At 39.6% G+C, this 24,528-nt stretch overlaps 1 protein-coding gene across 1 annotated transcript in view; it reads right to left on the bottom strand.

Moving 5' to 3' along the window:
• The window catches only part of CDH11 (cadherin 11), a 150,606-nt gene that overhangs the window by 7,369 nt on the left and 118,709 nt on the right, over positions 1-24,528 (bottom strand). The window contains exons 8-11 of the mRNA XM_044256017.1: positions 19,403-19,656; positions 12,795-12,931; positions 12,172-12,305; positions 11,819-11,936 (exon numbers count right to left, since the gene is read on the bottom strand). Coding sequence (XP_044111952.1) covers positions 11,819-11,936; positions 12,172-12,305; positions 12,795-12,931; positions 19,403-19,656 — 643 coding nt within the window. The remainder of the gene's footprint in view (positions 1-11,818; positions 11,937-12,171; positions 12,306-12,794; positions 12,932-19,402; positions 19,657-24,528) is intronic.

Below are 24,528 nucleotides of genomic sequence, written 5' to 3'. Positions count from 1 at the left end.
CAAACTATTACAGAAGAGCTCATCGGAGTACCCAGATGAACGAACCACTTACAGTCTCTGAGCAACAGACCTGTAGAATCTTGAGGCTTTTTAAAAAAGTGCCTCTAGCCAAACATGTTTCACATATGGATTTTAAGATGAATTTAAAAGGTGGGAAAGAAATGGACTGGGTGTCTCTTCTCGGGCATACACCAACTGCACGCTTTAAAATGAGTCATTTCTCCTGTCTAGAGCCCCACTGGTTCATCTTTAAAATGAGGACACCGGTTGATATCAAGCCTGCCTCCCAGGAATCAAATAACATAATAAAAGTCATGGTTCTCCCAGGGCTCATGGAAATCCTTCTACCAGAAAACTTGACACCCAGTACTGACATCCTCCAGAGCTGGTGAACTAGAGAACGGTAGACAGATGTGTAGGCTAGAAACGTGACTAACCAGCCCAGTTTGGCACTGCGGTGGTCGATACTGTTTGAATGAGTAAAGTATTTCCCCGGGTCCAAATGGTTGAGTGTCAAGGGGAGACTGAGCTTTTTTTTGGGGGGGGGGCGGGGAGATGGGCATTTTAGAGGAGTCAGTGCTCCATCCTGTGATGGTCTTTTTTGTGGTCCATTCTGATCACTGATCTACTAACCAAAAAAGCCACCACTATGGGCAGGAACTTCATTGAAGACTCATCTAGAAAAACAAATTGAAAAACAAACTAACTAGCCATAATAACAAAAACCGCTATTCTGGATATCAGTTGTGCATCCTAAATTTGACCACAGACTTTCTGTCATCCAAATTAGCAACCACTGCCTATCTGTTTTTGAGAGTGTCCCCTCACTTTGGACATACACATTCCTCAGGTTTAGGGTGGCCCATTGGTAAAAACAGGTTCCAGATGGACACATTTTCAGGGGAGTGTCAAACTGGCACCATGGCTCCCACGATGAGGAGAATAAGGCATTTGTTATCAATGTTGAAATGTCCAGTAAGAGATTTCGCAGATCCTTCTTTTTTATAAAACATCCAAAGAGCAAATCTCTCAGTATTTGGGGTCAAACAAGCCTGGGTTTGAGTCTTGAGTCGTCTACATATTAATTGCCTGATTTTAGTCTTATTAAGTAAATGTCCTGTTTCTCCATTCTCACCCAGGAAACTAATCATTTTAAATGTTAAAATGATTCCATTCATAAAGGTATTCAGCACAGCGACAGACTGTTGGAGATGCTCAGTAAATATTAATTCTTTCCTGGAAGCGATCCTCTTTGAGCAATAAACTAATGAGGAAGAGAAGCCTATTGGCAGAGAGAGGAAAGTGAATTCCTGGAAATGTCATCGCAGCTTGGAATGCAACTGCCTCCGCAGAAGGGCTCATCATCCAGAGGTAAGAACACAGTTCACGCTTTTCAGTCCTGGGCGCGGTATTTCCTGTGCTAAGATAATGTTTTTCAAGCACCTCGCTATTTCATCCTTGACGCCCAGCATTCCCATCCTTGGCCACAGACACACAGCCAGTTTCATTTTCCCCCCACTTAGGCAAAATCTTGCAAATGGGGTCATTCATTACTAGTATATGTCATGTACAAATTGTAGTGTCTCTATTAATAGAAAATAAATTCAGATTTCAAATTGCCATGTCTATAACCTGGACTCTCTAACCACATGCTGTTTTTACCTGCATACTTTGTCATTACACCAACAAAAGATAAAGGTACCTGATAATGATGGTCTCCATGGTACCAGTGTGGGGATACAAACATAGGATGATGATGATTATGTAGCCCATTGAAGGTATACATACAATTGACATTAGAAAGGGAAATTATGATGGGTAACCAGTCCTCAATTGATAGACCACGCTGGGTGCCATCTTCCCCATGCTAAAAGCCGTGGTATCTTGTTGTTGTTGTTGTTGTTGTTTTTCTCTGACACTGGAAATACTGTTTTTTTGGCTGATACAAAATTTTGCAAAATGGGCATCATACAGGCATAGACCCTGCATGTTAAAAATTTGAAAAAGAGAAACCACTACAGCAAAGGCTTAGTACATTGCGGTCTCACCATGGTGTCAGGAGAAAGGTTTGACCTAAGGTGAGGGAATCCGTACCCTCAGTAACTTCACTAAAGCTCTTAAGATGCCCTGATTTGGCCACTCTGTTTCCTTTGTCCTTCTGTCATTTTTCAACCTGATCAGATGGAGACTGTTAAACATCTGGAGAATTAAAGCTAAACCTTGCTCTTATTTTGTTCATTTCTGACCCAGATCTACCTACTGTACCCTTACTGCTCACACCTGAGACAAAGTAGGTCTATCTACCACTTAAATAGTTCCCACATACTTGAAGACAGTTATGCAGTTGCTAACAGAATAGTCATTATTTGATTACTTTCCTCTGGGCCCTCTCCATTTTCCCTAGAAATGTGGCAATAGCTCTATCAGGATAATGGAAAAAAATAAATCCATTCACATGAGATATAAGTGGATATATATCTATATCTGTATATATACATATATATATATATATGTATATACATAGTATGTGTGTCAGAAGTCTCAATGGAGTTTTATGCTTTAATACTTTTAGAAGTATATATGCTACACAATTATAAAAGACATCACTGGAAATTTTAATTATTTAGATTTAATTTTTTTTAAGTAAATTCTACCCCAAGTGTGGGACTTGAAGTCACAACCCCAAGATCAAAAGTTACATGCTCTAAACAACTGAGCCAGCCAGGTGCTCCTAGTGATTTAGATTTTTTTTTACACTCATTTAGATTTATGATTATTTAAAACTTAATTGAAATTGTTGATGCCATCTTTGCCATCTTCGATCGCTGGGGCTGAGATAATAGCAATTTCAAATAAAACTTGCCAAGTTTGTAGCATCTATATTTTTGGTATTACTTATGCTCAAAGATAACCTTAATAACTTGTGTATACATATTAATAAAGAAAATTGTTTGACCCAAGACTCTTATGGCTATAATGGCTTGCAACTGGATTAAGGAGCTGCACACTAAAAGGAGATCATCACGACCCTTGAATTAACACCTTTGATTCTGAGGGATTGGCAAAACATGAATTATAATAAATAACATTGTAGAAGTAACTATGTGTGTGAGATATCTAAGGGTGCACCGTTGATCAGTATTAATAGATTTTTCTTTGTCGTAGTTAGCCACTTCCCTTGAAATTAACACATCCTCCATTTTTGTATGAGGATAATTCTCTCCTTGGTGATGGGGAGGGAAAAAGAAACACATTGCCTAAGTATTTCTTGGTTTAAGACAAGGAAAACTACCAGGTGCCTGGGTGGTTCAGGTGGTTAAGCAGCTGCCTTCAGCTTAGGTCATGATTCCAGGATCCTGAGATTGAGCCCCGCATTGGGCTCTCTGCTCAGTGGAGAGCCTGCTTCTCTCTTTCCCTCTGCCTGCCGTTCGTTTACTTTTACTCTCTCTGTGTCAAATAAATAAATAAAATCTTAAAAAAAAAAAAAAAAGACAAGGAAAACTACCAAGGAATTCAGTGGGATATAAACATTTAGGGTCTTTTCATGCGTTGAGAAATCCCAGGAGTTAGTTAAATCAGCGACCAGAGGAAACCCTGAAAGAATATGTCTGTTCCACCAAATGACCTATCTTTTTTTGTTGTTGTTGGGCTGGGGAGGGAGTGAGCTCCCAGATAAGCTGTGTTGTAATGGACAAACTGCTGCAATGAAATTCAGGCAGAAAAGGAACATAATTATTTACACAGAGAAAATGGCAGCACATTAAAAGACATCTGCCATTTTGATCTGCCAATAGAGCATCTTCCATATTGAAGCAATTAAGAGGAAGAAAAAAAAGTTCCATAGAAATCTATTTGGCTATCTTTAAATAATAAAAGTAAAAAAAAAAAACCAAAAAACAGAAGCATATTTGGATGCTATCTGATGTTACTCATAAAAAAAAAAAAAAAGAAATGTTCTAAGCTTAGAAAAAAAAAAAGGCAGGTGGGGGAGGAAAAAAGCTTCGTGCCAGTTGGTCTAATGGGGTGAATGTGTCTTGGATGTCCCAATTTACTCAGCCAAATCTGCTTTACATGCACACTTTTTGTTGTTGTTTTGGTCTCGTTTTTGCATTTTTTTGAGCACTTCGAAGTTAATTCTGAATGCATCAGGTATTAGAGCTCATTTGATGTGCAACTTGGCTCATCTTTGATAATATATGTGCAAAATGAGTACCTTTCAAGGTCATCTCTTCCTGAATCCAAGCCCTAGATGTCCAGTTTACCTTTGTGAGATAATGAATGATGAATGGAAAGAAGAGGTGGGTTATGGGCTATTGACTCCTCAGAACATTCTGGGATTATAAGGTGGTGTCTTTTTAAGCCTGAAGCTTATGTCATAATATAGTCATTTTTCCTCTAATAATAATGGATCCCTGAAATTTCTGAAGCACGATCACCAATTTCCCCAGTTGTTCTTTCATTTTAATCCTTACATTTGGCCAAACCACTATTTTAAGTGCTGGGACACTGCCCCAACAGAGCTCATGCTCTTGTGGAAGACAAACAGGGAATGAGTGTTTAGAATGCAAGATACGGAAAAAGAAGAAAAACTAATGCAGTGTTCCTTCCTCAGAAGAGGAAGCACTCAAGATGGGCTGGGGATACTCTGCAAAGCTTCGCTTTAGTGAAACATTTATGGGGAGATCTTAAAGAGGAGGAATAAGCAGGAGGAGTTCATTCCTGGCAGATAAAAGTATATGAAAACAGCTCATTTTCCCATGATCGTGGAAGATGGAAAGAAGAGACTGTAACCGGGGAGCTATGAAATTACCTGGTTTTTAATGGAAGTCATAATGACACAAAATATGGAAGAAACATCAAGGGGTAGGTGAAGAAGTTCAACCGAAATAGGGAAGCTGCTTCATAATGTTTAAAGGACTCCTCGTCAATTTGTTGACTTGAAAATCCCAAGATTTTTTTTTTTTTTTTTTGGTTTTAAAGTAAGAACTTATTGTAAGCTCCTGCAACCGTCCTCTGTTGCTCAAATGATTAAGCAGTGTTTCTGGAGCTACATAACCCCATGATCTGATTGGCCTGAAACCTGAGTCGAGATGGCCTTTTGGAGAGTGTGCAACACGGGGGTTCTCAGAACCTAGGATGTGTTCCAACTGTCCCCACCTTCCAATAATTTGGTGCTGTCCTCTCTCAAAACAGCAGTTCAGTATATGAGTTAGGACTGATGTAATAATTGACAATTTAAAAAAAATGAAACAGTAACAGGATTAATTATGTGTCAAATATTCATGTTAGGATTGTTCCCTGTCTAGTGATAAAGAGTAAAGCCAAGCATTAATCGCTGACCCATGCTCTTCCTCTATATTTTATCAAATGATCACTGTTTGGAAGAAGAGATTTGGAAATTAAAAATATGAGGTTTCAATATTAGGATATTTCAATTTAATTACTTTAACAAATCATTAGGTCAAAGGGCAAAATCATACTCCCTTCTCTGGTTAGAATCCAAAAATTGTGATAAAAATTGAATATCCATTGTTTTGTTTTGTTTTAAAGTAGGCTCCATGCCCAGTGTGGAGCCCAACGTGGGGCTTGAACTCATGACCCTGAGATCAAGACCTGAGTGAGATTAAAAGTTGGACACTTAACTGACTGAGCCACCCAGGTGCCCCTGAACATCAGTTATTTTATTAAAACAATAATGGAAAGGAAATTTCCCAACACACACACACACACACACACACACACACCACAACACAACTCTTAATTTTAATATTACTGCCAATATTATACTTAATGGTGAAACTCTAGAAACTCCGAAGTAACAAGTAAAGCAAGAATGGCTATTATTATTGCTGTTACTTAACATACTTTAAAGTGCAAATCTATGCAAATAGACCAAAAAAAATCATCAAGTGTTAAAAAAGAGCAAATTGTCATGATTTCCTTTTTATGTAGTTGTCTCCTTAGAAAATCCAGGAAAATTAGTTGAGACGTTATATCACTTTAGAACAATGTCCAATAATAAATTAATTAAAATAGCTAGAGTTTATCCTAAAAATATTCACTTAGAAAATATAACTTAAAAATTGACTTCACAACAGTATCCAAAATATAAAGTAACTAGCCATCAGCTTAATAAGAAATACACAGAAGAAAACTACAAAACCTTCCTGACGTCAATAAAAAGAGAACTGATTCAGTAGAAAGTCAGATCATGCTTCTGGGTGGAAAGAATATTTAAAAATTTTTTGTTCTTAAATTAATCCATAAATTTAAGGTAAACTCAATAAAATTCCCAAAGATATCTCTCAGGCACCTGAAAAACAATTCTGAAAATTATCTGAAGGAGCAAAAAAGCCAAAATTTAAGAGTAATAAGAGTAAGAAAATGAAAATAATGTGGAGAAAGCATCCATCAGGTTTTAACATATATGTATATAAAATAGTAAAGAAAATTATAATACCAGCACTAGAGTAAATAGAATTATAAGAATTAAAATTCCAAAAAAATCTATTATGATTGACCCTTGAACAACATGGGGGATAGGGTACCAACCCCCACCATGCAGTCAAAAATCTGCTCATAACTTTTCACCTTCCCAGAACTTATCTACTAATAGCGTACTGTTGATCAGAAGCCTCACTGATAACATTAACCATCAATTAACACATATATTGTATATAACATGTATTATATACAGTTTTTCTACAATAAAGTAAGGTGGAGAAAAGAAAATATTAAGAAAATCATAAGGAAGAGAAAATACATTTATAGTAGTGTACTATATTTATCTTAAAAAAAATCCAAGTATAAGTGGACCCATGCATTCAAACCCGTGTTGTTCAAGGGCCAAGTGTCCTGTGTAAGGTAGATGATAATAAAGATAGTGTTATGAAGCAGGTGGGAATGACCAATTATTTCTTAAATGATATTTAGGTAATGTCCACAAATGGGGGCTATGTATTTATTTCACATGGATGAATGGTTGAAATGGGAGATATGTAAGAAAGAAAATATAGGTGAATACTGACATCTATTTTGGATGAGGAAAGCCTTGCTAAAGATAGTATTAAAAAGAGAAAACCTAGTACCAAAAGTGCATCGTCTATAATTATGAACACAGCCAACCAGAACTGAAAGTGCATGGAAATACTGAGACAGTCTATGCAGTAGGTATGACAGGTCCAAGGTTAATAACATTAGAAGATGAAGAGACTTTAGAAATCAATTGCAAATTGGTGAATATACAATTCAAAAATTCAAAATTCAAAATTTGGGCAATAATTCAAAATTGAAAAAATGGGCAAAGAACATGAATAGCCAACTTACAAAAGAAAAAGAACAGAAAATAAATGATCCATACTTATTTTTTTAAAAATCCCAGGTTTATTAATAATGAAAGACATTGACATTTTAAAATGTGACTATATTTCAACTTAGCAAGTTGTCAATGATACAAAAAGAGTAGTAATATCTAGAGTTGGCTTGAATGTGAGGAAATGAGACCCCCCACCTATTTTACTCATGGTATTATAAATGTTTCTGGTAGTATACCTATTTCTGAAGGGCAGTTTGTCAGTTACGTATCAAAGGCTTTTGATCCAATAATTCCACTCGAGAAATTTATCCTAAAATACTAATTAGATATTTGGCAAAGGTGTGTGAAGACAATATACTTTCACAATGGTCAGTTGAGATCAGACACCTTTACAGTGGAAGTTAGGGAGATATTTAGAAGATGTTGACATAAGCGTATTGATGCTTGTAAATGTGTATCACGTATGTGATACATACGTGGGAAAAAAGTGGACATGAATTTTATGATGGCCTTTTTTAGAGATCATATATACATATATGCCAAGAAAAAAACCTGGACAGAAATAAAAACTAGCAGTGATTATTTCTGAATAGCATATTATGAAGTTATTTTATAACTGGTATTAACATTGCTGCTTCTTTGTATTTTCTAACTTTTCTACAAAGAATATGCATTAAGTATGTAGTAGAAGAAAATCATAAAATTCTTTGCAAATATATGTTACTACAATAATTATGGCTGTGATTAAAATTGAACCCGAAGTACAATATGTCCCCTGTTCACTTTCCCTTGGAACCTTAGATTGGTACATTGAATTTCAGGTTTTTCCTCTTCTGAAGATAGTTATTATTTGACTACAGGGTAAACAAAGTTTTTTTTTTAAGCATTAATTAGAAAAGACATGAGCTTTATATTCATTGTTTAGTGTATACAGCCAATGGCACCCTCCAAGAACCCAAGTTTGTTCGTTATTTCACTGATGGGCAGTGTGACCTTGGGCAAGTCTCTGAAGGTCCTGATGTCTCATACTCCTTCTTTATCCAGAAAATGGGGATAAAAATATTCATACTGAACCTTGTGAGGCTATTTGAGGAATGAAGTAAAACAATGGTCATGACAAAGCTTTTATAAACTAATGAAGAGCCAGATAGATGGGAAGGGTTATTCTTAGTATTTTTTTTTCTTTGCCCTTTTCTTAACCATTGTACATTTCTTGTGTTTTTAGAGATGCCATAAGGCTATTTTCAAAGTAAATGCACCTCAAAACTGGGGCAGGTCAGCTCCAGTGCCCAAATAGTGCCCCAACAGCACCATTCTTGATATTAACAGCCCAAGATGGACTTAAATGTTGAAGAGTCATCTAGTGTTCTACTCACTGGCTGCCTCCTGAGTCATCTGCTAAACTGGGCTCCAGAATAGAGTAAAGGAAAACGAAATAGAAGGCTCGGGTGTATTAAGATGGCTTCCCTCCTCATATTTCTAAAGATCCATAATGCTTATGCCGAGTTTAGGCAAACACAATCCTGATTATTTACATGGCATAATGGAAGTAAACACTCAAGGAGAAAGAAACCTGATGCTTTTACTCAGCGTGATATAAACCATTATCTCATGTTTTCTATGGAAAACAGTCTCAGCCGAGAAATTTGGTAACTCAGTAGGCTATTAATAGGATGTGGAATGTGATTACTCCTTTTGGATTACTTCAATATGTAATTACTTCTAGGAGCTAGCAGAAAGAGACTCTATTAAATGATAATTATAGGACTGTATTTGCTTTAAGGTTTTGTAATAGCTCTAAACATGGGAGTTTTCATTAACTGTTTGCCATAGTTAATAAAGTCATTTTTCTTAAAAAGTAGCAATTCCCTGCAAAAGTGGTGGCTCTGCACAGGATTAGACTCTTACAAGGAAAGGCAGGGGAGACGGAGTGGGTACTGGACTGGCTCATCCATGGTAATAGAATCTCTTTGAAAATACCAATGGCATTCCCGAAGTGTGACAAAGTAACATACTTATAACTCCCTAGAGAACAATATGTCTTCGTACAATGTTCTCAGAGGGTTAGCAGCAGCTAAATATTATGGCACACATGAAAACAAAGAAGACGCGGCATGTGACTGAGGCGAAGCTGGCACAGTGAGAAAAACCCAGAAACACCTGCTGCGTCCGGTGTTTCTGACCCGCTGACCGCAAAGATCTGAGCCGACAGACCATAAAAGAGGGGGTGGCATAAGACGCACGTGAGAACAGAAGTGTTTTCCAGACAAATGAGTCAATCACCTCGTTGTTGATAAAACTAAATGTATGCTGAGCTATTTTATAAGAAGTGTCTTCTTCATCATAAAACTGACAAAGCCTAGGCTTATGTCAGTATAGTAATCCATCAACCTAGCATGGGATCCCAAAAGAGTTTGGGGACTAAGAAAACTCGGAGAATGGAGGCAGGGATTCCCACACATTGAAGTGTACGCATATCGTAGAAAATATGATGAAAACATCATGGATGCTACCTTCTTCAGTTCAGCTCCAGAAACGCTTATTACATAGCCACTACATGTCAGGGTCTCCCTGTTTTGGAGAAACGTAGCTTTATGAAAGGAAATTCCTATATCATACACTTGTAGCCCGAGAGGAACGTGAGCTTGCAGTTGAGAACTATTCATCTATCTCAGTGCTGGGTAGAGTTATCTCTTAAAGGTGCTTAAGGCACTCACAGGTGCCCATCAACCAAAGCCAACAAGTAAAAGAAAAGCCCTAGACAAAATAGAAAATTAAAGCACTCCAAGTACTTTACTTTTTGCTTTTCTATTTCAAAATGGTAGGAATCATTTACAAAGTGAAGGACAGGTTGTTTTATAGGATTCCGTGAAAACACAGGTCTCTTGTATAATTACCTTCCCACCCAGGCTCTCAAGAGCATGACCGCAGCAGAGAGCAAGGCATCAGGAGAGAAAAGTCATGGCACCTAGGACAGTTTATCCCACAGTCTTGTTGGCTGTGTGCTTTATTTATTTATTTATTTATTTAAAGATTTTCTTTATTTGAGAGAGGGAGAGTGCAAGCAGAACGGGAGAGGGAGACAGAGAGAAAGAGGGAGAAGCAGACTCCCCACTGAGCAGGGAGCCTGATGCAGGGCTCCAGCGCAGGACCCTGGGATCATGACCAGAGCTGAACGTAGATGCTTGACCGACTGAGCCACCCAGGTGGCCCTTGATATGTGCTTGATTTTAAAAAGCCATAAGTAAATGCTCAAATGAGGTCCAGAAGTAATAATAACATATGTTAGATCCTCCTCCTCAACTCCAAGCAGCATGGGGAAATCCTTTACTTTAATAATCCACCCAGGAGAGCCAATAGTTTGGGCTGTAACCTCTAGGTCTAACAAGTAGGTGGCTGATTGACTGTGCATGTTACTTGATGGTTCTGGGTTTCCTTTTCCTCATCTTCTCGTGGGAAGGATAATAATCACCCTGACCTACGGTGTGTTGAGAGAATGCGATGAGAGAGTGTCGGAAGGGTCTGGCTATGGTGTCTGGAGCACAGCTGCTGGGATTTATGATAGTGATAACAGTGATGGGAAAAGTGATGATACTTAGGAGGTTAACTTAAGCTCCTCTAAGCCCGCTCTCAGTCACTGGGAAAGCAATCAATCCATAACCTAGTGCACAGCGAGTGTGTGCCTAATGAAAGCCTACTCAGGAGGACCACCTTTTACTCCTACGTCAAATGATGGCATCCGTCTTCCCATTTCCATAGACCTGCATTGTCACTGGCTTACAGGAACAGCTGCAGACCAAAATAGCCTGGCCCCAAGTCGAGAAACCTATTTTTTTATCCTGGCTCACTACCAACGTTGTCAAGGGACTCAATCAGTTTGGTTCTATACCACAAGAACAACTACTTCAAATAATTTGTGAGTCTAGAACCTCGCCGATGAAATGAGAAGCAGGAATGATATTAAACTTTGCCACGTTTACGGTTGCCAAATGGTGCTCTGTTCATGACCTTCAGGTGATCTAATTCTGCAACCACCTTTAGGTTTCAAGCTCTGTACCCAACCACACTGCATTAAAACCATGCTTGGAAAGGACGGCCAGCTCAAAGATTACATCGCCTTACAAAGCTGAACTAATCTCTTTTAATGCTTTACTTGATATCAATATTCATAGAGCCATGCTTCCCCCAATGGTTTATCAACCTCTTAAAAAAAAGATAAATGAAGTTGTTTGCATATTGACCCTGTAAGCTTCCCCAGTTGGTTTTCCCACTGCTTCATGAATATCAAAAGCCAATAGAAAGAGTAAAATAAAATTACTCACTTATTCATATGCACCAAATGAGCCGACACGTCTCAAAAATAAAGGTGGCATTATTACTTCTTGTTTGTTCTTCAACAGAGAGGCATTATTAAGATTAGGGGGAACATTTGTGCTCTGCAATATAAAAGCCATTCATTCTCCGTTTCTACTTCTCCAAATGCATAGGAACCTTGGTACGAACCTCTGTTGTCTCTGACAGTGAAATTTGGGTTGTGAATGATTTCAGGGGGTAGACTGAAGATAAATCTTGGTCCGTTGGCTGTGTCATCCTTGTCATCTGCACTAATTGTAACAATTGGCTGAAAGAGAAAGGTGGCCCATAAATAAATCATGCTGACATTGCCACATCATTTATTCAAAAATTCCTGGCTGGCGAGAAACCTGGGTTTAACAAGAGAACATAGCTACAGAGCTGAAGTAGGGCTCTGAAGCCCTCTTGGGCAGTGGGAGGTATCTCCAGGAGAAGCTCTCAAGAATAACCCATTTCCAAGTGCCTCGTTTATAGCCAGGGGAGGGGAAAGAAAGCATTATTACCTGGTTAGAAAGTGGCTTGGTCTGATCGCTCTCACAGATGAAGCCTTCATAAGGGGCGGCAAACTTGGGAGCATTATCATTTACGTCAAGGACCCTAATGGCCACGGGGACTTTGGCTTCCTGATGCCTGTTGTCTGAAAGAAGAGAATTCAGATGTAAATACAAGCCTTCCACGACATTCCAGTGTGTGAGCCAGCTTGAGAACGGCTGGTCTATAGGTAAATAAGCATCTGCAAATCTTGTCTAAGTGTTCTGCTGCTCTGGGTTTAAACAATCCTGAGTGACAGCATAAAGTGGGGAATCCTTTGGTGATGGCTATGAGCTCCAGGCTACTGAGAGCTATCAACTCACATGCCAAGACTATACCTAGTTCTACCGAAGAAGAAGAAGAAGAAGAAGGAGGAGAAGGAGAAGAAGGAGAAGAAAGAAAGAAAATATCTCAATGTGTTTATATGCCGTCTTTGATAGATAACCAAGAATACATTTTTTAAAGTTTGAAAAAATATGCTTAAGACTGAAAAATATATTCGATCTTAGCTGTCTGTCATTTTCCACAATATATAGAGAGTCTGATGGAATAAAATTTGGTAAAGTAGGATCAAAACCCTTAGGAGAATACTTACGGATTTCTGCTGCAAAAACGGATATGTTGAGCCAGGCGGTTTCCTCTCTGTCCAAAGGTTTTGTGGTTTTAATAAAACCGTCCTCTGGATTGATAGTGAAAAACCTATCGAGGTCAGTATGACGATCGATGGAATACCTAAGCAGAATGTAAATGAGGCAATTAGACGGAGACATTCTGAGCAGCTTAATATTTGAATATTTTCTCCATGCTATATTTAAAACAACTTTTTCAATGAAATGCTTGAGCTAGGTTTCCTTTTTAATCAAATTTACTTTTTTAACTTCATACATGAATCTTTTATAGAAATCATTTTGCCACATTGGAATTCTTTATTCAGTACAATGAATGAAAGAGCTGTTTAGCATATATTTGATTGAGAAGCGTAATGACATGTTGCATATTTCTTCATATTTACTACAATCACCCACCATCTGAATATTTATGAAACTGCATTTGGGAAGTGGGACTGCCTTGCTCCCAAACTACTGTGAAAGTCACAAATGTATCAGACCTTTATTAGATTTTTACAATAGTAAATATTAAACAGTTTTAAGTTTATCTAAATTTATCATCAAGGATCATTTATGATCCTAAAAAATCAGTTTTCTCTTTATTTAAAGAAAAAGGTTAACTCTGTTTTGATGAATGAATTTATTTAGTTTAATTTATTTGGTTTTGGGTGTTCCCAGGGAGCATCGTTCTGAGTTCCATGGTGAACATGAAAAGCGGGCTTGGTCAATCATTTGTAGAACGTTCTCCCACACTTTCGTCACGGGCTGTGCCTAATAGCATAGCTGGAAAGTTTTAGCTACTCCTCTCCACTAGAAAATGTGCTTTTTTCTAATAAAAGACAAAATAATTTCCAGAATATTACTGGATTATATTTATGGCAAAGGGAGGAGGGAATGGAACAAGAAGAATGGTCTACATTGAGGTGTGGTAAGTTAACATATCTTGCCCAGGACACCTGGAATTTTAAGAACTGGAGTCCTGGCTTTAATAAGTCTGTTGAATTCCAAAGTCCCTTTCCTTTTCACTCTGCCATAACTGTCTCCAAAATGAAGAGCGAAGGTGGTTAAGTTAACTCTGGGAGTTATACTGGGCTTCCTAAGTTTACTGGGTGTTTTCCTGCTCTTGGAGGGCTTGGCTGTGCTTTCGTAAAGTTTACAGAATACATATGTCTGAAGGCCTTCATCAAGGGTCATAAAAGCCAAGATATATTATAGGTGGCAAAGACCATGGTCGTCAGACATTTTAATCCCTTCAGTTTACAAATGATGAGATTTGCAAATGGCCAATTATCTATAGTTTCTGGGGGAGCCAGTGCTAGAATCAGGATCTTCCAATTCTAGATCATGGTGTTTCCACAGAAGTCTCCCACATGGAGCTGCACTTCACAGTATAAAAAACAGGAGCTCATCTATGATGTCATTAGACACTGAAGCTCCCTACCGGAATGGAATGATGAATCCCCCGCCCTAGTCAGGAAACTGAAGATAAACCATTTACTCCTCATAAATGTCAAAGAGGCTCAGTAACATAGCCTTCAGCAGATATCCCTCTGCGAAAAGGAGGCAAAAATAACAGGATTTCTTTTTCGCCTGCTACCAGGGAGTTTACTATCCAGTTGGCATGACAAGACACACTCACAGGGAGAAGGATAATTAACAATGCAAAGTGCTCTTTTCTGGAAGCAAGGCATGAGTTTTGGTTTTGTAAAGTCCTAGATAAAAGTTCATGCTCCAGTACATCTAAGCTCGGTGATGTTGGAAAAGCCACTTAAGTTCTTTGAACCTCAACTGACTTATCTCTTTAACGGGAACATTAACAGGACCTAGAGTTTAAGCTTATCTGTAAGAATTAGAGAATTACATGAAATGATGATACAGGATAAGATACATAACCTAGCACCTCGCAGACTGTACACAGCACAACAAATCATGGCTGCTCTTCTGTTTCTTGTTGCTGCTGTCCCTTGCTGTGGACAGATCACGGAGGTTCTTAAATGCCAATCTACAGAAATCCTACAGCCAGTGAAAACTCACAGAAGGCTTTTGATCAGAGGAACAAATAAATGTAATCTGCCATGGGGATGATTAATAAGGGGTGGGCAAGGTGGTCTAAGCAAGAGAGTAGAGGACAGGCAGAGACGTGGTAAGGCTCTCAGTGAGGTGAGGTCCAGGAACTGGTGTAGGAGCGAGAGCGGGGACAGAAGACTGTGTGATGTACAGAGCACTGGCAGGAGGCTGGGACAATCCTAGAGAGTTCCTCACCTGAGTGTCAGAGAAGGCGACATTGAGAAACGCAAAAACAAAGGCAGCTTAGCAAGGAGAGGGCAGAATTCCACTAGGGATATGCTGCCACGCTAAGAGACTAACAAGTCAGCTCTACCTCAGGTTTCAGAATCAATGTGGAGTCAGGTTTACTAATTTTTTTTTAATGTTTTTAAGGTTGTCACAATAAATATGAGCTCAAAAATAATTTTTTAAAAATGAGTGAGCCAGTGAAGGAGAAAAGCAAGCGTGTGAAAATTCACAGCAGACAGCAGACTAGGTACAGAGTAGAAATACGAAGAAAGATCAGCCCTGAGGCGGAGAATCTGGAGCGTTAATTCAATTCAGTCATGCACGGGTAGGGATGCTGTACAGGAGGGGATAGGCAGAGAGAAAGGTCCAAGTCAAAAGGATGCATCTCAGGGAGCCCCCACTGCCTGGCCAAGGATCAAAGACTGGTGAATACCCCCAGCGTGCTGCTGTCTCAGGCATGAACACATTACTGCCAAGGTAGCTAAGAAGAGAGGATATCTCCAAAAGCCAACAATGAGCAAAAGTGTATCTCATGCTTTGGAGTCTGAGAAGAAAGATCTGCAAAATTTCTATGTAGCTAAGAGTCTGGTTGACACTACCGTGTCCTAACCACATGTCCAAGGACACAGGTTCTTGTCCCAGTAAAGATAAACGGGAAATTTAGGTAGAGGGGACAGCAGGACAGGAGGCAAACCTCATAAAAGATTTGAATGTTCTATAATTTGTTTGGGGAACAAGGACTGAGTGGTTAAAGGGGGGGTTCAAGGGCGGTACTGAGCATCTTTGGATAATTATAGACACGGAAATTGCCTACATGCACAGAACAGCTACCACTGAAAACATGACCCAAATAACCAATCGCAGATGTGGATTCCGGAGGCATGAGGCACAGAGGAAATGAGCAGTTGTTTCAACTGTTTTTACGTCATCACTCTCCCAAAGCGTTGCTAATGTACCTAGATATTCTAAGTTAACTAATTTAAAATCTATAGCATGGACAGTTTTGAGTAGTTTAAAGGTGTTGTTACACCGACCCTCAGTCATTATACAATGTTTCCTCCTGCATAGCGAGAACACTGTACTCAAACCTTCTTGGGAGATTTTTCATTGGTGACTGTTGGGCTAGAGTAAGAGGCTCAAACTGGACTGAAGGCGGATCTGGACCGAAGTCCAGTCTTCAATACTCAACTGGCTGTGCAACTTTGAAAGATGCATTTCACTCCTTTGAGACTCAGTATTTCCATCTATTGCATCCAAAGCAGTCATAGTATCAAAAGATGTCTGAGGATTGATTTCAATAACTTAATGAGACCCATTGTCTTGGGCTGAGAAGATACCCATTAAGGGCAATTCTCTTCCTTTCGCCCAAAAGAGAACATTCAAGGATTTAAAGGCAATTAACAACATTTCCCTTCCAGTCCTCCTCCAGGCCATTCTGCATTTTCTTCCGTGTCAACAGAAAAACTCCATTGTTCACAGCAATTTTTTTTTTCATGACCAGATTTGTTTACTTTTTTTCCTCCAGCTTTACTGAGGTATGTTTGACAAATAATAAAACGTCTATATATAATGTATACTATATCGTGTTTTGATAGAAGTATACTTTGTGTAATGATTACCATGGGCAAGCTAATTAATATATTTATCACTTCTCATGTTACCATTTTCTGTGTGTGTGTTGAGAACACTTAAGACTGACTCTCTTTGCAAACTGCAAGCATACATTTTTAAATATGGTTAACAGGCTATATATTAGATCTCTGGAACTTATTCATTTTATAACTGGAATTTGTACCCTATGACCCGTATCTACCACTCCATACCCCTTAGGGGAAGCCACCTGGAAAGTACCATTCTGTTCTCTGTTTCTCAAAGTTTCACATTTTTTTAGATTCCACATATAAGTAGTATCATGCTGTGTATGTCTTTCTGGGTCTGACTTATTTTTTTTTTTAGCAGAATATCTGCCAAATTCATCTAATTTATCACAAATGATAGGATCCCCTTGTCTTTTAAAGCCTAATTTATAACCTATCTATACATGTATACACACACATATATATACACTTATATATGTATGCAGATACATATATGTGTATATATAAATATATATTAAGTATGTATATATATATTTATAATTTATATATACGTGTACACACACCCATATACATCACATTTTCTTTATCCATTCATCCGTTGATGGATACTGAAGCTGTTTCCATGTCTTGGCTATTGGCAATAATGCAGCAATGAACATGGGAGTGCACCTCTTCAAGATAGAGCCATTATGAAAAACTGAATAGAGATTCCTCAAAATGCAGATGGCAGCTGGATTTTTCCTGTGGGCTCTAGCTTATCAACCCTGGAACCAGACGGTCCCTGACGCTCTTTGAGTGTGCTAAGGACAACGCATGACCTAAAGAGTCACTATGATTTTGTGTGCTGAGCTCTGTGATGTGGAACCTGCATCTGAGCCATCAGTAGGGTGCCCTGGAAGGGTTTCGAGGGAAGGTGACACCCAAGTGGAGACGGGAGACATGGGTACCATGTGGCAGGTCTGAAGGAAAGGGGAGCAGAGCTCCCCTGAGGAGGAAGAACATGCGAAGGTCAGGAATCAGGAGAGAGTAGGTTCTGCTTCAAAGAATAGGAAGTGGTCCAGTTTAGATGCCACTCAGAGTCTGATGCCAAAGTAGACTGAAAAGGGAAGAGATGAGCAGGGCACAGCAGGAATCCAGGTGGAGAGGCTCCAAGAAGAGCCTGACACTAAATAAGAGGGGTTGGGATAATTCTGGAGGGAGCTGCCAGGGGGAACACTTTGATCACTGATAACTGAAGTCCCAAGTCCGCTATGATGTTCCGGCGTGGGCTTGAAAACGCTGTCTGGCTGTAGGACAAGGTGGGTGAGAAACTGGAGGCAGGCAGACCAGGAGGAGGCAGAGGAAGAAGTCCAGGGAGATAAGAATCAGGGTGGGGCGCCTGGGTGGCTCAGTTGGTTAAGCATCTGACTCTTGATTTTGGCTCAGGTCACACAGTCTCGGGGCTGTAGGATCAAGCCCTGCATCGGGCTCCCCACTCAGTGCAGAGTCTGCTTGTCCATCTCTGTTGGCCCTTCCTCCCATCTCTCTGGCGCTCTCTCTCTCTCTCTCTCATAAATAACTAAATCTTAAAATTAAAAAAAAAAAAAAGTGAGCAAGAAAGAAAGAAAGAAAAAGAAAGCAGTGGAAGGGCTATTCACACATAAAAACCTGCCGGAATCCAAGCCCCGGGCAGGTTCCAGGCAGCTGTGCACTCCTGTCCCCTCGGCATCTCTGATGTGTGACCAGCCTCCTCTGGCTATCTTCCTGCCTTCTCATCTCCGTCCTCTTCCTCATCAGCCTCCTCAGTCATTAACACACACTGGGCCGGGGGCAGGGCGGTGGTGGGGGGAGGGGGGAGGCAGGGTTCTGAATCACTTTTCTAAGTAGCTTTTTTAAATTACAAAGATAGATTCTTTTTTTTTTTTTTTTAAAGATTTTATTTATTTATTTGACAGAGAGAGATCACAAGTAGGCAGAGAGGCAGGCAGAGGGAGAGAGGAGGAAGCAGGCTCCCCGCTGAGCAGAGAGCCCGATGCGGGACTCGATCCCAGGACCCTGAGATCATGACCTGAGCCGAAGGCAGCGGCTTAACCCACTGAGCCACCCAGGCGCCCACAAAGATAGATTCTTAATGATAAATGCAGCCTAAATTTGTGTGGCTTGTTGTTATCTCTTCAAGGTTCTCAGTAGCCTTTAGAGAGACAGAGCTTGCTCTCCTAGCTCCCTATTCACGGGCTGTGTCACTGGCCAAGTCACTTTGCACCATGGAGACCCCATATCCCCCATAGCAACAATAGAGCAACAATAATTCCTATGAAATAAAGTTGACAGGATACATTAGATCCTACTTCTAACACACATAATAGAGTACCTGGAGCATAGAAGAGTGTTCAGTAAATTATAATTACAATAATTACTTCATAATCCTTATTCCTACTTCAACACAGCTCCCTGAGATAGCCCCACTGAGAGCCGCCTCACCTAGTACACATCGGCAAACCTGCTGAGAGAGAAATTAGGGAGTTTGAACAAGCCCAACCAAAAAGCTAGTGGCAGAGACGGAGTCAAAGTCCCGTCTTCGACGTCTTAATCTTGATTACACTGCCTTGAACCAGATCATCTTGGACCCTTTTTGAAACTGAAGGATGTGCTTCCCTCGGGGCTTTCCTAAAACCTCTTGCCTTGAAAATTCTTCATCCAGGCTTTTAAATAAATATCTGTACCTTATCGGGCTGTTGGCAGCATCGGGGTCTTTGGCATGCACTCTCCCAACCACCGTGCCAGCGGCTGCATTTTCTTGGACTTCATGGATGTAACTTGGGGCCAAGAACATGGGGGGCTCGTCAGCATCTTCCACTGCGATCTTCACCGTCACCGTGTCCTTGAAAGGCCCGTTGCTGATGAACTTTGGGTCGATGTGCACATTGGCTGCCTCTACCTTCAAGCTGTACGCTCTTTTGGTTTCAAAATCTACAGGCTGGCAAGAAAGAAGAAGAGAAGACTGACAACCGGTTCCTTGAAAAAAAAAAAAAAAATCACAGAGGAGAAATACCGGATTGTTTCACAGGGCAGAGTGAATAGCTCCTCAAAGGGAGAAAATCAGTGTCTATTCAATATCCAATTACCTGAGCCATTTGGTCAGAAAATCAGACAAATCAACTGCTGAAAACTGGACTGCACTCTATGGGTAATTCCAGGAGCACAACAGACACAGAAAGACCACATCATCGAAAATGAACTTCGTTCTATAATAACAACACGAAGGCTGTCCAAATCACTCACTAAAATCATCTAAGGAGAGGAATTAAAACACTACAAAAGTAAATGATGTTGTCCATTCTGCAAAGTACTAGGAATCTTGGTAATAAAAATAACCCACTGAATTTCAGCACAAGTATGTCTTGTTAGATGACTGTTCTCTTACACACACAGACACACACACACACACACACACAGCTGGCGTAATCGTACTGAGAGACTAATTTTTAATTTTCCAACCATGTAGCATTTTTCAAAGTCTGGGACCCTGACTAACAGGGGCCCTTAAGAGGACTTCAGGTAGATTATGGGTAACTTTGGTGGATGGATTTGTTGAATAACATTAACTTACTTATTAAATCACATATCAATACTAGTATTCCTTTTCTAATTTGTCTGTTCCAAACAGCTCAAGGATACATCAGTATACCTCAGTATAATGCTAATTTTTAACATATACGTTATGCTTCCTAATCCCCTTTTGAGAGACTGTGATACAACTGTCTAGCTAGAATGTAATGACATCATTTTGTTTGACTGCATTCATTTCTAGGTTACCTTCCATTTATGGCAAGTGATCTAAGACAGTGAGAATAATGCTTCCCTGTTAAAAGAATGCATATATGTTTAAAAGAAACCCACTTCAAGAAAAAAAAAATCAACAGTATAGATTTCACACAGATTCAAGAAAAATTGAGAAGTCATATTTGAGTGACTGTCTTTATTGAGAAATTGATGGTAAACACTCTGTGTTTCTGGATGAGAGGAGGCATAGTGAGTCAATCAGCCAAAGGTGAAAAGTACAACTCTGGCAGGGAAACAAGCTTGGATGCCTAGGAAACAGAACTTTCTAATTAGCACTTAGGAGGATGCTGAACTACCAAATGTTTGGAAAGAGTTGGGTCTTTTAAGGTTAGCATCTGCCTGCCATGCTGTTGTCAACTGCCTGGCACACACTTCCTGTGAATGGGCTTCTAATCATGGGGTTTAGTCCTGACCTAATTCTACAAAGCTCAAAACTAAGGATGATTCCAATTTCAGGGAGGAGAAACATATTCACAGTTTTTCCGTCATCTTCCTGCCCCAACACCCCAGACTCAGGGAACACTCTTCTTCTTGAAGGAAAATCGGACACGGCCAATCCACCCTTTTGGGACTCAGCAACTCCTTTATCCTTCTCTGGGTTACTGAGCAGCAGAAAGGAATGTTATTTATGGGCTGCGGGTACGAGACTGCTGCAATAACTCAAACATCTCCAATTATTAGGCAACATAAACAACTGGTATATGACAGTTCTGCAAGCAGGTAAGGAGAGACTTTCTAATCTCAGGTAGCCAGGTGATGCTCTCAGATCAGAACTTTTTGAACTTGATTTAGGCGTATGGCTAGGGACCCAGAGCCCAGAGCCATGGACAGTTTCCAATAGACAGCACGGTTGATGTTGAGGCTACGGTAGTCACGCTGCAGTCCAAATGATACATTTCAGATTCCAAGTAAAACTCCTCAGATCCTTGCAAACATTTGTTTGCAATGCCCTTTCCTAGTTTGGTGGGATTTGACTAAGTCTTCAAGTGGTCAGCCCAATCCTCACTGCCTTGTGGAGTCAATTTCCCTGAGCTGCCCTTTTGTGGTCCCTTATTCTCACCCCTACTAGGAAGGTGGTGGGGTGGCAGGGTAAGGGAGGGAGCATCCCAAAGGACTCTGCTGAGTCTGGTTGATCTTTGCTTTCCCGTTCCCCAGGATTGACTGTAACAGGTGAGCATCTACACTGATTGTTTTGAGTGAATGAGGGACTGGGCTGTTGGATGAACAACATTTCCGCATTGACCCACGATTTATACCTTGACTCTTCCAAAAAACGATTTAAGGTAGTTTCCCCTCTGAACATTCATATCCATGTTATGAGTAGTTGAAATAAAGCTAAATGAGGCAACACACTACATAAACCATAAAAATCTTAGTACCCCCTAGTTTACTAATCCCACCTCTGAGAATTCTCCTTGAGGGATCAATTCAACAGAAAACCAACACAAACAATATTCAAAAATGCATGGTGTTTGTCAGATATAATAAAGTGTTATATCTAATCAGGGGAAACATACACACAAAACACCAAATCCAACTGTGAGATTTTATTAAGGAAATAATGGTCTATCAATAGGATGGGATGTTATGTAGTCATTAAAAATGATTATGTATATTATATAACAGCATGTAAAATGTTTATGATGTGACATTAAGTTAACAAATCAGATCACTCTATGATTGCAACTGTGTCAAATGTTATATACCAGTATGTATATACATGTGGGTAAAGAATACAAAAAAAATACTCAGACATAAAAATAGTTTTATTAAAATAGGGGATATTTAAAATGTCTTCTAATGCTGCTCTCACACTGCTTTACAAGGAGTTTATTTGGTAGAAAGGAAACAGCTCAGAAACCACGCCAGGATCTCTGTTCCATAAATAGCAACCCGCTTGATCAAGGGCGTTGCAATGAACACATTGGATTTTCCTCCCCAAGTCCACCAAGCCACCAACATGTTTCATTTTTATTTCGCACTGGTTCTTCAGCTAACCACATAGACACGGTCTGGATATCCTGAGGGCAGGTTTTCTCTTATGCACCATTACACCCCTGACACTTACTGTGTCTGACACAGTCAATACTCAAGAAATATTTATTGCTTCCTAAGCTATTTGATACATGAATGACTCTACCTCCTAAATATCTCTTAAATTCTTCACCCTAACCTGTTCTGCCTTCTTCATTTCTTTGTAATCTCTCTCTTGGATTCCAACAACAGTGTTTCAACTCGTCCCACAGTATCCAGCCCAAACTCTCAAGACTGAACTTATTCAAGTTTCTTAAATGTGTCCTGTTTTTTAACAGTACCAAACCCTCAGGAATTCTCTTTTTTTTATTGGGCGGGGGGTGTGGGGGGTGGTGTGGCTTCTTCTCCTTATCTATCTGGTGAACTCCTACTTCTCTAGGAGTAAATTCTTACTTGTATAAAAAGTCATTCATGACCCATATTCATAGATTTTATGACACTTTATTACAGTTGGTTCTCAACTGGGGAGCGATTTTGCTCTACCTCACGCCAGGGATATGAGGCAATGTCTAGAGCTATTTTTAAATCATCACAACAGGTGGGGTGCACTAGTCTGTGTGCTCACATCTAGCAAGGAGAGGCCTGGGATGCCGCTTACTCTCCTACAATGCCCAGAACAGCCCCGGACAACAAAGAAACGTTGGTCCTGAAATGTTCATACACCCAGGCTGAGAAAACCTACTCTATTTCAACTATCTTTTCACTTAACTGTCCTGTTAAATTGTGACCTCCCTATAGCCAGGATTCCATCTCTTCAACTTTAGTTGTCCAGCCTCTCACAAGGGGCCTGCTTAAAAGAATAAGATCTCAATAACTTTTGTAGAAAAATGAATGAATGAATGAAGAAATGAGTAAAAATACCATATTAAAGAATATTTTAAGAGAAAAATACATCCATTATACTCTCTTATATTACTCTCTTATATTATTAAATCATGTATAATGACTTCCATAGGCTCCATCATTTTATACAGTTACATTGACCCCTCAAAAATCTTTTCTTTCCTGGTGGACATTTGGAACTTTGTGCTACAAGTTCCAGCAAATATTCTTTTACCAATGAAATAACAGAAATATTCTTTTACCAATAAATAACATAACATGTGCCCTAAACCTACACTTCAGTGCTTTATAGAAAATTATTCCTTCGCCTGGAATAAACACCCTGAATTGGGGGGAAATGTGCAAATTAATCATATGCAGAGAGCTCATTTGTGATGTGTGAGTTCCATGGGGTGATTTAAATGTTTCAGGATCTTAGAGACACAGTACGTGTTTATACCATGAATACATTGAAAACAGGTGACAACCTTAGCATAACCAACCACCCAATTACTTGAACAGCAAAGGGTGGGAAGCAGGAATTGCTGATGTCAGTGCTCATATATCAGTGCCAAGCAGAACGGATAGTAATATTAATTAACAAGGGAAGTTGACAACTCTGTGCTAACACACAAGTCACTCAGCTACTTTTCTAGAGGAAAACCAGAGGGAGGGATTGCCCCAGCCCTCTGTGGTGGATGATTAGGCTGCCACGGTCACTAGTTCTTTGTCACTAATGTTGACTTTCCCAGGTATCCAAAGTTTACCTCAGTTTCCATATTCTTTTACGAAAGAGTCACCTTCTGCCTTCTCTTTGTTTTGTGTCCCATAGAATGTTCCCCAAACCCAAAAGTGTTTGCAAGTATTGCGAAAAGTCAGCTTCCGAGAGCACATCTCTCTCTGATTCCCTAACTAAAAGATTCCTCCAGGAATTTCCCCGACCCTACTCCTGCCTGCTCTCCAGCTACTGGCCTCTTTATTGATTCTCTAAATTAATTTTTTATCAGTGTTACAGTCCAATCTTTCCCATCACACCGAGGAGCTTAATATTCATGCTACAAAACCAAGTTGAAAATGAATGCTTGATTAAAACCAAGGTAATCCTATCATCTAATTCAGATTTAATGCTCCATACACTTTGATGATAGAG

The sequence above is a fragment of the Neovison vison genome, chromosome 7, assembly GCF_020171115.1.
Source record: "Neovison vison isolate M4711 chromosome 7, ASM_NN_V1, whole genome shotgun sequence".
Lineage (NCBI taxonomy): Eukaryota > Metazoa > Chordata > Mammalia > Carnivora > Mustelidae > Neogale > Neogale vison.
The sequence above is the reverse complement of the archived record's forward strand: the minus strand, read 5'-3'. Positions and strand labels throughout refer to the sequence as shown.